Here is a 19,372-nt window from a genome sequence, read left to right on the forward strand (position 1 = left end):
CATCAGAGTGAATACAGTGTTCACCACAAGATGTAAACCATTGGTGAGCCTCGAAAACAGGAAGACGAGATTAGAATTTGCCAAACGACACCTAAAAATGCCGTTACAATTCTGGAAGAACATCCTATGGACACATGAAACCAAGATCAACTTGTACCACAGTGATGGGAAGAGAAGAGTGGAGAAGGAAAGGAACTGCTCATGATCCACAACATATAACTTCATCAGTGAAGCATGGTGGTGATAGTGTCATGGTGTAGACATGTATGGCTGCCAATGGAACTGGTTCCCTTGTATTTATTGATGATGTAACTGCTGAGAGAATCAGCAGGATGAATTATGTTTCAAGCAATATTATCTGCTCATATTCAGCCAAATGCTTCAGAACTCATTGGACGGCACATCACAGTGCAGATGGACAATGACCCAAAGCATGCTGCAAAAGCAACTAGGGTTTTTTTTTTTTACCCATTGAGGCCGGTAAAGCAGATACGTCAATTTTCGGGACGTATAAGTGTTACTCGTGACATTGTTATGAAATTTCTTCGAGCAAACATGGAGGACTTTGACAGTGGAGAGATTTCTGAAGGCAGTGACTTTGAGGAGTTTCGTCTTCGATGACGGCATCGCTGATAACTTCGAACCTTCTGAACAAATCGACTGGGATTTATGGTTAAGACGTAAGATAAAGATATATATATATATACAGATATACAGATATATGTTTGAAGACGACGAGGTCTGCAATAATGACGATAAGTACCACCGTAATCAACCGAGTGTTTACAACCGCGCTCCACGGGTGACAGTGGATTTACCTGCAGATGCCACAGCACTGTAAGCATCATCACCGTCACATGTGAAGCAGACTGTTACAGTTATTACATGCTGTTCTTGTTCTCCACACTCCATCAGGACTAAATCAAGACACTGACACAAGTTGATATTACTTTATTTTCTTACTGTTTTTTAATTTAAAACAGTTATTCAATTTACTTTTACATTGTTGTATCTAAATACAGGTGCCACAGGTGTAAGCTCTCAAATACTTTTTGAATTGTGTTCCTATATCTGCTACAGAGGCTGAGAAATCAGTCATTTCAGGCCTTAATGGGTTAAGGCAATTAAGTGGAATGTTTTGCAATGGCCAAGTCAAAGGAAAATGCCACAAGAACAGGCAGGAACTGAAGACTGTTGCAATAGAGGCCTGGCAGAGTATAACCAGGGATGAAACCCAGTGTCTGGTTATGTCTATGCCTTCCAGACTTCAGGCTGTAATTGACTGCAAAGGATTTGCAACCACATATGAAACAATGAAATTTAATTTATTATTCTTTAGTTTGTCCCATCACTTTTGGTCCCCTAAAAAGTGGGAGGCACATGTGTTGTAATTCCTACACTGTTTACTTGATTTGAATGTAAATCCCAAATTAAAGCTGAAAGTTTGCATTTAAAGCACATCATTGCCAGTTATGTCTGAGCTACAATGGAAATGAAACGAAACAAAACCTAGGTTGGAATGTCAAAAACACCAAGATAAAGTTTGCGGCTAATCGAGGGTCTATATGGGACATGCTTTTGAACTTTGGAGAGAGTTGAAAGCTGAGAGGAATTTCAAAACGGATGCACAATTGGCTACTCTTCTCCTAGACAGATAAATTAAGCTTTGGTAACTAAGTTAGCATCATAGCTAGACTGTTGAGTTCTGTTTTGAACTGTTCCCTCAGTTTTGGAGACCACCGTCCTGTAGCACCGAAGTGGGTATGGTGGTGGTTGTGGCTCCGGGCAGAACAACCACCAGTTGTTCAGCATACACCTTCTTTTGCCTCTTTTATTCTCTTTCTAATTTAACCTAATGGTCTTCTTCTGACGCCTATAGCGAGAATAACAGCGGTAGCCGAGTGGTTAAAGGGCCCATATTGTGCAAAATCAACTTTTTAATCATTTTACTACTGATATTTGGGACTCTGGGCCATACCAGTCCCCAAAATGTGAAAAAACAAGACTCAGTCATGTTTTAGTGGTTCCATTTAGTGTAAGGATAGGCGATAAAACATGCAATGTTTAAACCTCCCTTGGAATGACATAGCAAGCATTTCACCGTGAATGTTGGCACCCCGCCAGGCAGAGTACTTCATAGCTCCACCGTAGCTCCCCCTTGTCCCTGTGAAATACGAGAGTGCAGGCGAGGGAGGAAGAGTGGCTGCACAGCGGAGCACAGTGTTTTACACAAACTTCTAGCCTCAGAGGACTTGTGTGTCCAGTGGATATATTTTATTTGAGAAAAAAATGTTCACAAGCTTCACAAGCCCTTTGTTGTTGATCGTGTATGTAAATTCCTATGCTAGAAAAACACCTTGAACACACCAGTTACGTGCCTGCAGTTAGCGAGTGACGTGTGGATCAATAATATGAAGAGCACGCGTTTGAAAGCACTGCAGAAAGATGTAGATGTTGTCCTACATTTCTTCTCAATCAAAGGCTACCTTTCTGTTGTGTTTCCACATTCTCTCCTCATTATTGATCCACACACGTCACTTGCAGCGGCCGTAACACTGGTGCATTCAAGGTTTTTTTCTAGCATAGGAATTTACAAACACCGCCGCGCGGCACATTAATCGTTTTTCTTCAATTCTAATGTTTTTATGATCGCGAGAACCTAAAATCGTGGTCACTCTATGCATTACTGTGAAACGCAGTAACAACGGGTAAATGGACATTACTATGGGGTATATGGAGCGGGGGTTGTGACGACGGTGCATGACAATAGGTGATAAGTGGCGACAGTATGGCTGTGGATAGTAAAGCCCAATTTATACTCCTGCGTCAAGTGCTCTGCGTAGGTTACGCAGAGACTCTGCGTCGACGCAGAGCCTGCCGAAGAGCCTCTGCGTCGTCTCCGACTGCACGAAATATTTTTTAAGTGTCCGTCACTCCGTCAAGGGACAACGGAGACGGCAAGAGCTGCGATTGGTCCTCAGGACAGGCCGAGGTAACGCTGCTCTGTGCCGGCTCACAGTGCGCACCCGACAGTCCGCAGAGGCGGAGTTCATCCCCGCCGAGAACGTCGCTGCCAAACTATAAATACGTCATATCTTAACACACAGAGCACATGTTTAGACTCTAAATGACCAATTTCTCGCCTCAAATTATCTTAAAACTGCGTTCCGTGACACAGAAAAGTGAGGCCACGATAAACACCCAAACATTGAGAGCAATGAGGACAGCGAACGCTGGGAGAGGGCGCGAACACGCTGCCTTCGCCAACAAACACCGACACAGACCTGCTACTCTTTTCTGTCGTCTGGTTTCAGATGATCAGCTGGCCACAGCCTCTGGAGGACGGGTTCCCCGCGGCTCCGACTGTCATCACGAAGCTGCACGCAGCCAGCTGTAAACGAAGTTTTCCTCAAAGTGCAAGGCGGTACATGCGCATCGAGAAGATTAAAGGAACTGAGCCTCCGATGACACCGGAAGTTATAGCCTTCCCGGTGTCACGGGGAGGGTCACAAGTGACTATGTTGATATTAGGTACTCGAAATGCGCATGTGCGAGGTGGAGATATCCAGTGCTTTAAGCACCGCCTCTGGCGGTCAGTAAGGATGAAATAGAACTACTTCTGCCATCAGTGGCGCAGTTTCTCCTTACCCCAGGTATGTGCGTACGCATGGGTCAGACTTGGCGTGGAGGACCGCACATTTTCCCGTCAAGTTCTCTTTTTATAAATCCCACGGTTTGCGTAGAGAGTGGCGTACGCCTTCTTTTATGCGTACGCAACGTTTATAAATGAGGCCCCTGGACTCACAAAACAGTTTGTTTTTTGTCGCAAAAATCCAACTTTGCACCCTGGCCATCGGAAAACAGTTAAACAATGCGTTATCATATTCAACACGCATCATCTACCATGTGTTTTGAGTGTTTTCACCAATTTTGAGTTGGCTAGGATAATCTTTGTAAAAGTTATTCCCAAAATGGTAAATAATTTAATAATTTAATTTTTTGTAACCAACTTTAAAAACATTACCAGGAGGCAATGTTTTTAAAGTTGGTTTTTGCATAGGCCTCATCATCAATCATCGCAAGTTTGGCTCCGATCGGACCCTTCATTGCAAAGTTATAAGAGTTTCGTTTTATTGCAAAAAAAATCAACATTTTCGCCAACTTTGCAGCCCCCCCCCCCCCCCATCTCATACACCATGCGACATTTTTTTCTTTTTTTTCAAATATGTTTATTGAATATTTCCAACACAGAATCACCCTTTTTAATATTGTGCTTTTCTTTTTTTCCCCCAAAAATAAAATGTGTAAAATAAAATATATACATGTGTATATATATACACAATACATATAGACACATACATCTAAACATATTCATACTAGGGCATTAATGACTTAAGTTTTTCTCAGGTCGACTTGTCTGTCAATAAAGTCCAAGTCGAGTCAAGTCGTTTGATGACGTCATCACATTGACACAGCGGAGGAACACAGCTGTCCAACAATGAGCAACTTTTATTAGTTCTCTGTAACATTAACATGTACAGTAAAGTGCACTTTCGAAAAACAAGAATCAACATGCATTCTCAAAGACATTTGAACAAAAGAAAAAAGAGCGCATTTCGTTATATAGATATTATATAACTAAAATGCGCTCTTTTGTATGTATATATATATATATGTGTATGTATGTATATATATGTGTATGTGTATATATATATTTTTTTATTTTTTTATGAAAATTAACAGAAAAATGAAAACACACTTGCTTGACAGCAAGTCAAGTCGCCCTCATATTCCTCTTTCACAGTCCTGGCGCACTTGCGCTGCAGGTTTTCATGCAAAAAGATCAGAGCATCCACATGTGCTGGATGAAGGCTTGCACGCTGTCGGGTGATGGTATTCCTGGCCAGAGAATACTAGCGGATGCTGATTCAGATGGCCGTGCATAACGCTAGTATTTTTATTGTACTTTAAGACCGACTTGTAGATTGGTCACCATACTGTTTGTGTGGTCTAGAGTGAAGTACCTCCATACGTGTGATGTGTGTCTGTCACCTACTGCCTTTTCCGCCATGTCTCTCGTTGTTGTATTCTGGCACCGCTCCAACGTTACCGCCCCTTTTTATGTAATGACTATGATGATTGGTTAAATCAAGGAATATTTATCAGTGTAAGCCAAGGCAGGGATTGCAGATCCCTGCCCTCCAAGAAACAAACATACGAAAACCGAACAACTAAACCTGACAGGAGAAAAATAATACATCAATTAAAAAAAAAAGAAAAAAGGGTGCCACACTAGTAATATGATATGGTTAACGGTCACGACTTTGTCTTCTCAAAATGTTCAATAAAGGGTTGCCATACCACCTGAAATTTGTTTACGTGATCCAATAGTTACAGAGTCTTGGGCAGTTCCAGAACATATGTGCCAAAGAGGCCGGAGCATAACCACATTGATTGCATATGGGATCAATTGTAGGAAACCTCTTCAACAGCCGTAGTTTCGATAAATGTAGTCTGTGTAATATTTTGATTTGTATCAACCCATGTCTGGCACATACAGAAGAGGAGTGAACAAATTCTTGGGCTTTTTCCCATTGACTTTCTGTGATCTCCACACCCATATCCTTCATCCAGGCCTCTCTTAAATGATCCAGTGTGGTTGTACCATCTACTGTATATGAGTCAACTCATCATGATTCTTAGAAATAGCCCTTTTTTCTTGTGGGTCAGGCAAAAACAGTGTGTCCATTGGAGAAACCGGGGGCTTTTTTGGAAGGATGAAAATGTCTTTTTTATAAAATTTCTGATTTGCAAATATCAAAAGAAGTCCGTGCCGGGAATATTAAATTTATCTTTCAGTTGTTGAAATGTAGGAAAAATGTTATCGATATAAAGGTCATTGATTGTCCTAATTCCTTGTAAATACCATTTGCGAAACGACAGATCGGAAAATGACGGCGGAAATGAGTGGTTATTAGTGGTAAAATTCCTGAACAATTCTGCCAGCCAAAATGTCTCCATATTTGGGATAATATTTTAATTCAGTGTGAAATAATTGGGGTTTTCATCTTTAAGTTTGGTGCTGGCAAAGTTGAAAAAAGAATTGCTGTCGGAGAAGAAAAATGGCAATTTTGGATTTCCATCCTTGGCAAACCTATACCCCCAAGTGTTTTAGCTCTTTGGAGAAACACCTTCTTTATTCTTGGAGGCTTTTTATTCCAGATAAACTGGGATATGGCTGTGTCTAATTTTTTAAAGAAGGCTTTGTTAATGAGAATAGGAATGCACTGAAAAAGAAATAAAAACCTTGGTAAAATAGTCATTCTCACAATATATATTCGACCCGCAAGGGAGATCGGAAGATTTGCCCACTTATTGAAGTTACGAGTTGTTTGGTCATACATTTTCAAGAAATTATGATTAATTAAGTCCGAAAAATTTTCAGTAATGATTATTCCAAGATATTTAAATCGGTTTGAGATTGCAAACGGTAGATAGTCGAGAGTATGTATGTTCTGTCTGGCTTTTTGATTAATTGGGAACAATGCACTCTTTGAATAGTTGAGCTTGTACCCAGATACTGTGCCAAAACGTCCCAAGATTGACACTATGGCAGGCATTGATTTTAAAGAGTCAGAGATAAACAGCAATAAATCATCTGCGTATAAAGCCACTTTGTGTTCTGACCCTCCCCTTTTAATAACTTCATATTCTATTGTTGTACGCAGTAAAATGGCGAGGGGTTCAATGGCAAGGGCAAACAACAGCAGTGACAGGGGGCACCCTGCCTAGTGGAGCAACCAAGCGGAAAGTAGCTGGAGATAATGTCATTGGTTTTCACTGATGCCTGAGGTTGAGCATACAATAATTTCACAAGTGAGACAAAATTAGAGCCAATTCCAAACTTTGACAGGGTCAAAAAGAGATAATCCCATTCGACCCTGTCAAAGGCCTTCTCTGCATCTAAAGAGATTAATATTTCAGAATGTTCGTTATGTATGGGTTGTGTGTAGATTATGTTAAGCAGTCATCGTATATTAAAAAATAGCTGCCTGTCTTTAATAAATCCCGTCTGATCTTGGGATATTACAGTTGGGAGGATCCCCTCCAAACGAGTTGCCTACATTCAGTAGACTCACTGGTCTATAAGATCCAGGATCTAGGGGGTCCTTATCCTTTTTATGAATTAAGGAGATATTTGCCTGATAAAAAGTTGGTGGTAGGTGACCCTTCATAAGTGCGTCATTATATACATCAAGTAGAATAGGGGAGACTTGGGTTTTGAATGCCTTATAAAATGGCTGTGATCAGTTCGCCTATTGTATATCTCTGTGTGGCTTGTTAGAGTATTCGAAGTTCTCAGTATTTCTGACTTTTGCCTGTCTGAGTGGCTTCAGACAGTAATTCTGGGGAACTTTAGCTAATTGTTTGGTACCAAGAGTTGGTCACTCTTTTGTTTTGAGACCTTTAAGTTGCAGCATAACTGTTAGTTTGATTTTGTGTTTTTGTAAGCTTACAGGTGCTGACCTCCTTTTGTTCTTTAATGTTATTTTTGTAAGCATGAGCTAAATACCTGTCGTTTATCTGTTTTCACTCTGTGTATTAGTTATTTGTCAGCCCCTGTACAGCCTCCTTTTGTTATATTTTCTTGTGCAAGTGCACTCTCATTGTTAATTAAAACTCTGACTTTACCCTTAGCCTGTCCAATTGTCATATTCCACCTCATTTCCTGTCCCAATTACATGTTACTGACCTCTAAAATTAGCCGGGTCGTAACATAAAGTTATGAGGTGTAGCCGTCTGGCCCTGGGGCTTTTGAGCTTTGCATGCTTTGTATAGCTCGGTCTACCTCTAATCTAGTTATAAGTTTATCCAATAATTCTCTATGACTTACACTAATTATCTGTACCTTTAATTTCTCAAAAAATTTTCAATCAGTGATGCTTCTCCTAGAGATTCTGAGGGATATAATTTAGTGTAAAATGATCTAAAAATATTTTTTATCTTTTATGGGTCTATGGTAGTCGAACCTGAGTCAGTTCTTATTTCTGTTATTGTCCTTGATGCAGCTTGTTCTTTTATTTGACGTGCCAAGATCCTACCGGCTTTTTCCCCATGTTCATAATGTTTGTGTTTTGCTTGGGTTAAGAGTCTAGTTGTTTCCACAGAATAAATTAGATTCAGTTCAGTTTGAAGGGATAATTTTCTTTTATGAAAGGTCCGGGGAGGGATTAATTGCATATTGTTGGTCTATCTCCTTAATAGTGGCCATTATCATGTTTTCCCTCTCTCTACGGTGTTTATTACTTGTACTGCTGTAAGAAATAACATGCCCACGTACGTAAGCTTGCAATGCCTCCCATAGTGTGGATCTCAAAGTATCTGGTGTGTCATTGAATGAGAGATAGAGATCTATGTCATCTTTCAGTTTCTTAGCCATCTTTTCATCTGACAGCAGGTTATTATTGAAAAGCCATACCCTTGAAGTACATCTCCGTCCCAATACTAATTGAAGTGATAGTGGGCCATGGTCAGATATGACAATTGGCTTGTATTCACAATTCTTTATCAGAGGCAGAAGTCCCTTATCTATTAAAAATAGATCTATCCTGGAGTAAGTGTGATGGACTGATGAGAAGTAAGAATATTGCCGTGCACCAGGGAACCGAGATCTCCAAGGGTCTGCTAATTTGTATGCGTCAAGAAACGTTTGAATTGTTCTTGCAGATTTAGACAGAGCTACAGGCTTATTTGAGGACCTATCAAGGTTGGGGTCTAAAACCAAATTAAAGTCTCCACCTATTATTAGTCGGTGAGAGTTCATATTAGGTAGTTTGGCTAGAAAAGTTGAAATAAATTGATCATCATCTACATTGGGGGCATATGTTAGCCAGAGTAATTGGGTGACCATGGAGATTTCCCGTCACAATCACAAATCTTCCATGAGGGTCGGATATCACCTCAGAGTGTGTGAAAGGTATGGAGTTTTTAATTATTATTACAGTGTCTCTACTCTTGAAATCAAATGAAGAGTGGAATATGTGACCTGTCCATTTGCAGCGTAGTCTATGATGATCTCGATTCCTTAAGTGCGTTTCTTGCAAGAATGCAATATCTGTTCTCAATTTTTTTAGATGAGCTAGTACATTGCCACACTTTACAGCTCAATTTAATCCTTTACAATTCCATGTAACAAAGTGAACCAGGTTTTGTGGCGTAATATCAGAATTATCGTTCTTATCAACCATAACCATGTTGTTTGATAGTCAAATCTTTGGCAAGATGTTTCTTTTGTGGCACATAAACAATACATAAAAAAAGAAAAAACAAGCTCCTGTACTGGGAACAGAACTTTCCCTTTAAAACAATATATGAACCCCTTGTTGTCCTTCCCCTGCTGGGAGACATGCTTCCATTAATAAAAGCAAGACAAAACTTTTCTCAAAAACCTGTCACTTGACATTCCACTAAGCTCCTGTGTTAAATATGCTGGTTTTTCCTAGACCATTTTTGTTCAATCCCTCCTTCTACAACCTGAGTATAAAATACAATAATAACACTCTTTGCACCATTGGAAATCTTGCTTTATCTATAAATGATTTTGTGTTTCTTATCCCTCTTTGTATAGAATTAACTAGAAATAAAAAGGCTTGCTCCAAACCGGAACTAAATAACTAACCCTTAACCCTGTAAGACCCAAATTAAGAAAAACCTAAAAAAAAAATTATTTGACCTTTCAGATGTTGTTGTAGGAGGCCTTAAATGCAGAAATGAAAGAGTTTTTGGAAAAAAAATGTTTATGTAAGTTTTTACAGAAAATTTTACAACGTTGGGCTTTGGTGTTAGCAGAATTTCTGTCTTTGTACTCACTTTGTCTGAACAACAATTCACAACAACTAAGTTCATTTGCAAGTTTGATTGCTTACTAAGCTTCATAAATGTATATAACATTTAAAAATAATCACACATTAGTCATATTTTTATGAAATCATTTATTAAAAATAAATACATAAATAAATAAACAGGATAAAACTCTAGCTTTTTCTAGCAACTTCTTCGTTCCTTTTTTCTTTTCATGACAAACTTTCATTGTTAGTGAAAGTCCTAAAAACAGTTCTTGTCCTCTGAAAAGCAAAGGTGAACATCACACTTGCTGCATTTGTGTGTTGGTGAATCCTTTATTGCAGCATCCTCTCCCTGTCTTCATGTCCTTGTGTTCATCCAATGGCAGGTGTGCACATCTCTTGGATGGTCTCTTCTGAGCATTCAGAGGCTTCATGATGTCACTGTCTGTGTTGCTGAGCTCTCTTTGCCTGAAGATGAAATCCAGACCAGAAAAATCAGTGTTGTGACTGATGAAATATTTTTTCGGCCAGCGACACCTGTCACGGTGCATGGTGTTTTTGGCTTGATGTCGACATAATTATCAGCTGGACAGTCCATGGGTGGTTGGTTTTCTTTGTCCACTTGTTGACAGACATCTTCATCTGAGTCTTCATCACTCTCATCAGTGTCATTGAGTTCCATCTCAACTTCACTCTCTCCAGTTTGGATGATATCAATCACATCCTGCATACTGTATCATGGCTCTCTCCTTGCTGGTGGCATTCTGGGGAAAAAAAGCAATGAATTAACATGTATGAATATGCTTTTTATATAGTAGTACATAATCTGAAGTAATGGATAGGGTGGTGAACCAAGTCATCTGTGTAGAAATGCTTTCAAGGCAGACAATAGTGTCTGCTGATTGTAAGTCACTTTAGACTAAAGCATCTGCTAAATGCCCTAAATGTAATTGTCTGAGCCTATGGTCTCTAGTTATCATACTAAAAGAAAAACATGCAAACCCCCACTTACATCCACACCCCACATTCAGGAACATTTACACCTTTCCCAGAATTGAATTGTCTGTTGATATCCTCTTTGTGGACAAATACATGGGATTTTAGCTCAGTCTGATCAAATTAACTATATATTTTTTTAGACATAAAACTTTTAAATCAGTCAAATTTGACCAGAACACAACACAAGGGTATAATGTATGTAATGTATACTGTTCATGTATAAAGAAAATCCTCTGTTTCAGGCAGTGGTGTTGTGGAGTGAATATCACCCGTTTGTGTCCATTGAAACAAGCCTGCTATTTTTGCTACCACCAAGACCCAGTGTTGTAAAATTACAACAAATATGAAACAAGCTCTAAATGAAATTTGATGCATCTATACCACAATCACTAAATATGTACATCCTCTACACATTATAATAACAACCAAAAAAAATATAAGAGACATTTGACTTACTTTAATCTGATGAATCCAGTCCAATGAAACAAAGAGATTTTGTTCGGAGGAAATCTTGAAAAGTTGTGTGCGTTCATGGCCATAAAGTGGAACTTATAAACAAATGTAACATCAACTAACATTGTTAGACTGAACATTAAGACCCAATGACTATGTACATGTGGTAAAAAACCAGATAAAATATAACAGATAGTTTTTAGGGATGGCTAAAGTTAACGTTGTAATTTTACAACCGTGGGTCTTACAGGGTTAAGATAATCCATCAACTAATAAAACACATTATAATGTACCTAATAATAACAAGACTGTTTGGAGTGGTCATATTACAATGTATAATATTGTGTGTGATGATTAATAGTTACTCAGAGTTGTTTCAGAGAGATATAAGGAAGAAAACTTCTCTTCAATTGTCCTCACTAGCCATGTGATGCTTGATTTAATGAACTTCTCTGCAAGGCTCCTGTGCGCCCGGTCTATTATTAACGGTGCGTCCAAGTTTTCCTCCCCCAGAACAGCAGAGAAAAACTCGCCACATCGCCACAAAGCGGCTCGGGTTCCCTACTTCACTGCCTTCTGCAATTCCGACAATACGTAGGTCTTGTCTCCTGCATCTGTTCTATAGATCCGTGCATTTTTCTTGCAGTTTTTTATAATCCTTCATCAACATGTTGCTGTTTTTTGGGGTATGTTCAGGCCTTAAAATAAGCGATTTACTATATGGAAAAATGTCACTGATTGTGTTGTGGAAGCTGGGGAGGGAGGAAGATGGAGGAAGAAGATGCCAGTGTGCTGAAGTCTCATGTGTGCCGGAGTCTCCAGTGGCTGACGAGTGTGCATCTGCATCATCTGTCTCTACTGATGAAAGACTCAGCGGTGGCGGAATAATTTTTTTGCAGTTATTTCGTTATAGTATGGATTAAAATGGGATAAGAAAATGTTCTGCTCAACGTTGAAGTCCCATTTTCTTGCAACAAATTAGTCTGTGACTTTATTTTGGAGCGTGTCTTCACGTCAGCAGTGAGTGTCTATTTACATAAAGAAAAGATGAATATGTGGAAAATCAATTTCCGTCATTGGCTGAAAGTAAGACTGAGAGAAAAGTGTCTCACTCAGACACACGTTTGAAGTGTGTGTGTTTGCGCACGGGATCATTTTGTCTTCAGTGTCCTCTCAGATCTTATCCACACGTGGATCTGCACCATGTACATTTTTATACATGCCATCGTGTGTGTGAAAGCAAGCGTACGCCGTCTTTTTGTGCATACGTCTTTTTATACATGAGGCCCCTGATCTTCACAAATGTATTATACTTCCCTTTTATACCATATGTACATTTTTCAAAGGCAAGACATCGCAGTAGCCCCTCAATGCAGGAAGTCCAAGCAAGCGACTCCCAGACTTCCAAGATTCCAAGTGCATTTTTATGTTTAGCCTCCAGAAGACACAATATGATTGAGGAATTGAGTCTGTCTCTTAATACACAGCTGTGTCCTGTATTACAAGACTATCAACACTGTCATGGCACTGTCATAGTTTTAATTGGATGGTTGATTAGCATTTCGAACCAACTACACAGTCCCTCACTGGGGCAAAATTATGACTTAAAGAGTCATGGTATAATCATCATCCTTTTGTATTATGTCAGTCTGACCATTAAAAAACAAAAACATTAAATTACACTATAAGTCATGACTGATAAGTTCTTGTGGTCGACAGTCATCGGTGTAAAGTGTAAAAACCGAGTGAAAAAACCTCTCCTCCTAACATAATAAATAATATGATTTCAGACATAACAGAAGACTATGATTGATTGCTAGTAATCTGCATTGACATGTGGATGAATAATGATAGTTGTATTCGTGGTTGCAACGTTCGTGAACATAATTACCCAATTAATTGTCTGATATTTATTTGTCTCCACTCGTCTTTTTCTTACCTGTATATGTTTTGTGACTCCACAGCAAGACGAATGTGAAAAGGCATATTTCAAAATGGACAATGTTCTGATTGATGATCGACGCATTCATGTGGACTTCAGTCAGTCAGTGGCAAAAATCAAGTGGAAAGGGAAAGGTTTGTTTTAATTGTATCTTTTTGTTCTGATGGGTAGCACTGGGCCTGGGGCGCTCATCCCTCTTTCCCAAATGAAAATATGGTGTACCACAAAGGTGTTGGTCCTTTGTTGGTTTATATGTTTTCTTTATGGTGGTACAAAATGTCAGCCTTCAATAAAGCAAATCATTTTAATGTTGGATTCCCACTGGATGTGTGTGCAGTGCGTGATGGCTGCAGAGCTGATCTGCTGGACCTCGTCCACATCAGTTGTTGTTACTGGGAGATTTTAAATCCTCCAAAGTCAACTGCATGCCAGAACTTTTGACTATGAAGCAGCATATCTATTATTCTTGCAAATACTTTCCATAAAGCTTTGTTGGAAAAACAAATGTATCAAGTAAGTAATAAGTTGAGTGCTTACTTAGAAACTGGACGTGTTGTGTTTGTGACTTATTGTGACAGATGCAGATGCTGAATTTTCTTTATGTTTCCTGTGAAATGCATGTGTGATGTGGAAAAAATGCTGCTGTAATCATTGAACGTGTGTCTAAATGAAAGTGATGGTTTTCTCTGTTTCTTAGGTGGGAAGTATACTAAAGATGACTTCAGGGCCTATGAGAAGGATGTGGAAAACAGATCCAAGCTTGCTCTCAAGGACCAAATGAAGCCTAAACAAGAGTATCCTTGTGTGTCCAGTTTTTTCACTCCCTGACTGTATGATGAAGTGTTTCATCATACAGGGTCTGGAATGGTAGACACAAACTTTTCCCCATCATTAGATTTGGTAGTTAAATTTATATCTGTGTGAAGGGTTTTTAACTCCCTTTACAAAGGTCACACTGTTTGCCTCTCAGTCAAATGTACCTCTTTTCAAGTCCAACACAAGCTGATCACATATTTGAATAATGAGTTCCTCTATCAAAATCTTTTTAAACCCCACAACTTCCTTATCCACCATGAAAGCAGCAGCAGGTGTGGAATTAATACCAGGTGTGAAAATGGCCTTAGAAGAAGGAATATGAGGAGTTACTCCAAAAAATGTGAAAATCAAGGATACACACCACCGGGCCATGCTCAATCCATATCCAAAGTCTTACCCTGGATTTCCACTGGACGCGGAACGGCAGCGGCGCGGTCGCCGTTGCAAATCGCTTCCATTCTAATCAATGAGAGCATTCCCACCAGATGCGCTGCGGAGCGTCTCAGCAGCGGCCCAGAAGCGGCTTGCCGCGCCGCAGCGCTATCAATAGGAATCGGTTCTATTTTTTCCGTTGCCGCTGCTGAACCTCGTAAACTTCAACGAAGCAGATCGCACCAGACAGGAAAAGCGACACAGAATCAAAGTAAAACATTTCCGCCCCCCTTTCAAAATAAAACACAATACGCAGGTCATATCGCCTGTCACAACTTCACATCAACATTACGTCGTCACCGCTGCTGCCAGGTAAACAGTCAATTAATCAGAGCGTCTCAGAGAGTCATAATGAACGACGAGAGACTGATTGTTGAAGTGGAGAAACATAAAATCATTTATGACACCAGATCAACAGTTCTTCCACGTCGGAGAATGAAAAGAAGCTGTGTTGTTTACTTTATACACACAGTCTATCGCTGGATCTCGCGAACTCGCATCCGTTTGAGATTATCACGCGATCTTCCGTGAATACTGCCGGCTCCCAAGGCTCCGCGCCGCTGCCGTAACGCGCCCGGTGGGGATTGACGCCATGCAGAGGACGAAGCAGAACCGCGCCGCTGCCGTTCCGCGTCCAGTGGAAATCCAGGGTTAGGGCGTTCTGACTAACGGTCAGCGAGATATGCCTGTGACAAACAAACAGACAGACACACAGACGAAACTGGCTTCATAGATGGATGTCTGTTGCTTGATGAGCTTCAAACTTGCTAGGTGACTAACAACGCACCAACGTATGCAGCGTTGATTTTTTTGTTGATTGGATAAGAAATAGCAGCTATTAGTGATTCATGTATATGAAGCTCAATGATGCCAACAATGATGGCAAAATATAGAAAAAAATTATTATATGCATATGCAACTCAAAAGCCACATAGTGCCAAACCTATCACCTGTTTTTCACCAGCTTCATGAAAATGTCCTTAATTTTTTCCAAAAGTTCCAAGTATGAACTGCTAATGGATGAGGACCAGGAGGAGACAAGTCATCGGCACTTGGACAAGAAGCGCAAGGACAAGAGGCATCATCATTATTCTGGTGATGTAGACAGCAGGAAGTCCAAGAAGTACAAGGTATTTTATTTTATTAAGAAAATCCTCCTCATTTTCTCAGGGAATAGCCTGAACCATGATACTGTTAACCTCTTCTTCACGGTTGCCTCAGACGCAGCGACAAAATCGTCGTAAAACCATATCTAACTTTAACAAAAACAACAACTGACTTTCAAGAAATACAAGTTGAAAAGTTGCCTTACCTTAAAGTTGTTTATCAAAACAAGTTATTTCCACCGGAACAAACCACTTCTAATGAAGAACTACACTTTCCAGCATGCTTTGGGAACAAATCCTGGTCCGATTGATCATTACAGAGTGACATTAGATCGTTCTGATTAGAGAAGGGCGAATGTCCGCCTAAATGCGTCATATGCATTTATGTCCTTTTGACTTGCTAATGAAGTGATTCACACACATTTGGAGACCGGGGGTCTGATTCTACCGGTTTAGACGTTTAAAACGAGCTGTCAATCACCCTAATTGACTAAGGTAAGCCAGAGCTATGGCGCTGCGTAACTGAAGACGCTACAGAGCCACAGAGTTGTTATTACGCACTGCACAGGGAGCATCGATTTAGTGCGAGTTATTATACTTTTTTTTTTTTTTTTTTCAAAACAGGTTCTTTTTAGATCTGTAGTGACATATAATTAAAATTTAATGGGATTTTAATAATTTGGTACCTAAGAAATCTCAAATGGCACAGATGATGCCATGCTGTGCCGAAAGTGAGGACGCCCAGACATCTCTTTAATAAAACATCTGTAATTTCACTCTGCTTCATTTCAGCATCATCAGACTTTGCACAGCTCATGTCCACATGTTGTTACATGACCTCCATTTGTTATTAAGCGCCTACTGCATATTTTAAAGGTGATGTTTGCTTTAAAATGCAATATCTTTTTAGGCGAGAGAAAAAAATCCTTCATTTATGCCGTGTTCCATGTACATTTATTCTGACACAGTGGCATCTACAGTGAAACGTACACCTCTGGTGGAATCTCACAAGTGTATTCTGTAGTTTGATATCAAGATAATTCACATAGAGCTTATAACTGCAGAGGTTTACTCTATTTAGTTTTGGCATGTCATTTTCGAGCAGGGACTCCAAAAAGAGGGTCAGGGAAGATTGTGTGACATCTGTGGCATATTTACAAGTCCACATTTTGGTGTGCCCTTTTATTGACCTGACCATAAAGAGTGTCTGGGTACTGTTCAGGCATATTGACCACTAGGGATGGGACTTTTTTGTCGACAAATCGATCGACACGCGCACACCTCGACAAAAAAATGAAAAGTAAAAAAAGTCGAAGTGTCACAAACATGTAAAGTTTACGACCATGGAGGTTAAAGAAGCTGTGCACGAAAAGGTGATCCTGCTGTCCAGGCTCCCTGCGCTCTCACATGATGATGCGCGCGTCACTGGCTCGTTCTCTCGAGTGGCTGTGCGCATCCAAGCATGTGTGTGTGTGTGCGTGCAGTGCGAACAAGGTTGCGCTTAAGTTTAGGACGGGGGTGGGGGACATAACACAAATGCTACACAAATGAAGACGGCATCTCACCCAGTCAAGATCACTGTACTTCACTCTGGTGGACACCTAACGAGCGCAGGTTCAAAAACCTGAGCCGTCTGGCGAGTGTCAACACACGCGTTCCAGCGGAGAGTCCGCTTTTTTTTTCCTTTTTTTGCCCCTCATTTTAATTATCGCTGTTCTGATGGTCAATAATGGACATTACAGCCATGTTTTTGAGCCTAAAATGAAGTAGTACAGTGTAGAATAGTTTACACTCCCGCATTGCTGCTGTTGCTGCAAAAAAAAAAGTCAACAAAAAATTCGACACGTGGACCTCAACAATCGACTCTAAAACTGTGTGAAATTCCCATCCCTATTGACCGCCATGCTCCATGACTCTCGTGAGTTGAAATACTCAATCTGAGATTGTAGTCAATAGGAGTGGCCGAGTGACACTGGACTACTGGACTAAAACAAATCATTCCATAAACAAATGCATCAAGAATCTGAGCAGATGTCATGACAAATGATTTTTGTTCAACATTTCAAGTTTGTGTGTTTATATTTTTGTTGAGTATATCTATATATATATACACATGTGTGTATATACATGTGTGTATGTATATACACATATCTGATATTTTTAGCACCACACAAGTAGTTGATTAATCGAGAAAAGAATCAACAGATTAATTGCAGCACTTTTGTTCCAGTCTTTTCCGTTTCTCGCTAACTCGTGTCTTCACATGTTCCAGGACACTGAGATCCAGCGTGACAGAAAAACAGACCACCAGCGTTCCCGATCCAGATCCCACTCCAGAGACGGGGACCACAAACACAGCAAGTCACGTGTCAAACATGGGAAAGAAGGACGCATCAAAGCCCATGGCTACAAGGACAGGAGCCACAGCCGCTCCCCAAAAAAGTCCAAGGATAAAGAGAGGAGTAGATACAGATGAGAAAGAAATGCTATCTCACTGAGATTAAAGTGATATTAGTGGCAGAGGAGAGACAAATCATAGCATATGACTTTCATTCAGCATTGATAATAATACATCTGAATGTGTCATGTGATAGTTCAGGTTTATTGGAAATGTGGCTGTATGAGCTACTAAATCACAGTCAGAACTCACTGTTGTCTACATCTTTATCTCACTGTTGGACAGATTCTTTCTACAGGAAACAGAAGTTTGTAAACCACTTACTCTCCCACACCAAATTCCAGAGAGAAAATCAGTGATTTTACACTTTATCACTGTGAGGAGTTGTTGATCCACTACTGATGGAGGATCAGTAAGTTCAAATGTCTTATTTTGTGACTTCAGTGTTTGAAATCCTTCGTCTTGATTTACCTCAGTGACACAAAGTAACCACACGAGGCTGCAGTACACCAGCATCTCCTGTGTCCCTGCGAGCTAAAAATCACTGATTATCTCTATGGTCACAGTTGAAGTGTTCAGTGTTCCCACCGAGAGTGAGTCTGCCTGTCTCAGGCTGGTTCTTGGTGCAGGTGATGCTCACACAACCACCCTTGTAAAATCCTGAACTATCATTTTAAATTCAAAAGCTTCACTTTGATTTTCACATTATGTCACACTGTTTAAAGAACAACCAATAAAACACATTATTATGCGTGTATTTAAATGTAATTTTCATTTTCAAATATCACTTACTTCCTCTTCTTATCACACACTCCCTGTTTAGAACACGGTTGAGTGATTAATTTCTCACATTTACACAGTGATGTTTTCCACGTAGAGGGTGTAAACAGGTGAAATGGCGCAAGCAAAGTAAAAGTTTAGTGTGTGTGAAGTAGGGCTGTAATCAACCAAAGAAACTCTTGGTCGACTAAAGCCCTGAAAGTTCGACCAAAAATCGACTAATCGACGGGGGGTACTTTCTGGGTGCGGCTCTTTTATTTTGAAAAGACCCACAGCCGCGGCTGGAGTTCAACAGAGTCTGACGGCTCTGACAGCGTTTTGCATTACGTTCATCTGCGCAATATCATAGCCCGTGATATCAGAAAATAACTAGTAATATCAGCATAATAACTGTTGAGGAATACAGAGCGAGCCAGAAGAGCGAGACTGAACAGCGCAGCTTCACGGCTGAGACACAAACAGACCGCGGGACGCTGCCGCTGTTACGAGCGGGTGCGTCTGCAGTTATAAAACCAATGAACGATTAATAGACTTAAACATCGAAATATGCTAATAATTCTGATATGTTCATACTCAAAACGGACGGAGCAACTTTAGCTTA

At 40.1% G+C, this 19,372-nt stretch overlaps 1 protein-coding gene across 1 annotated transcript in view; it reads left to right on the forward strand.

The window, feature by feature from the left end:
• Positions 1–18,069, forward strand: part of ppil4 (peptidylprolyl isomerase (cyclophilin)-like 4) — a gene marked incomplete at both ends in the record, with an annotated part of 31,845 nt that extends 13,776 nt beyond the window's left edge. The window contains 4 exons of the mRNA XM_083905647.1: positions 13,262–13,373; positions 13,937–14,033; positions 15,485–15,617; positions 17,866–18,069. Coding sequence (XP_083761773.1) covers positions 13,262–13,373; positions 13,937–14,033; positions 15,485–15,617; positions 17,866–18,069 — 546 coding nt within the window. The remainder of the gene's footprint in view (positions 1–13,261; positions 13,374–13,936; positions 14,034–15,484; positions 15,618–17,865) is intronic.
• Positions 18,070–19,372: the final 1,303 nt, after the last annotated feature.

This window comes from Microchirus variegatus (genome assembly GCF_963457635.1).
Source record: "Microchirus variegatus genome assembly, chromosome: 19".
In the NCBI taxonomy this organism is placed as follows: domain Eukaryota; kingdom Metazoa; phylum Chordata; class Actinopteri; order Pleuronectiformes; family Soleidae; genus Microchirus; species Microchirus variegatus.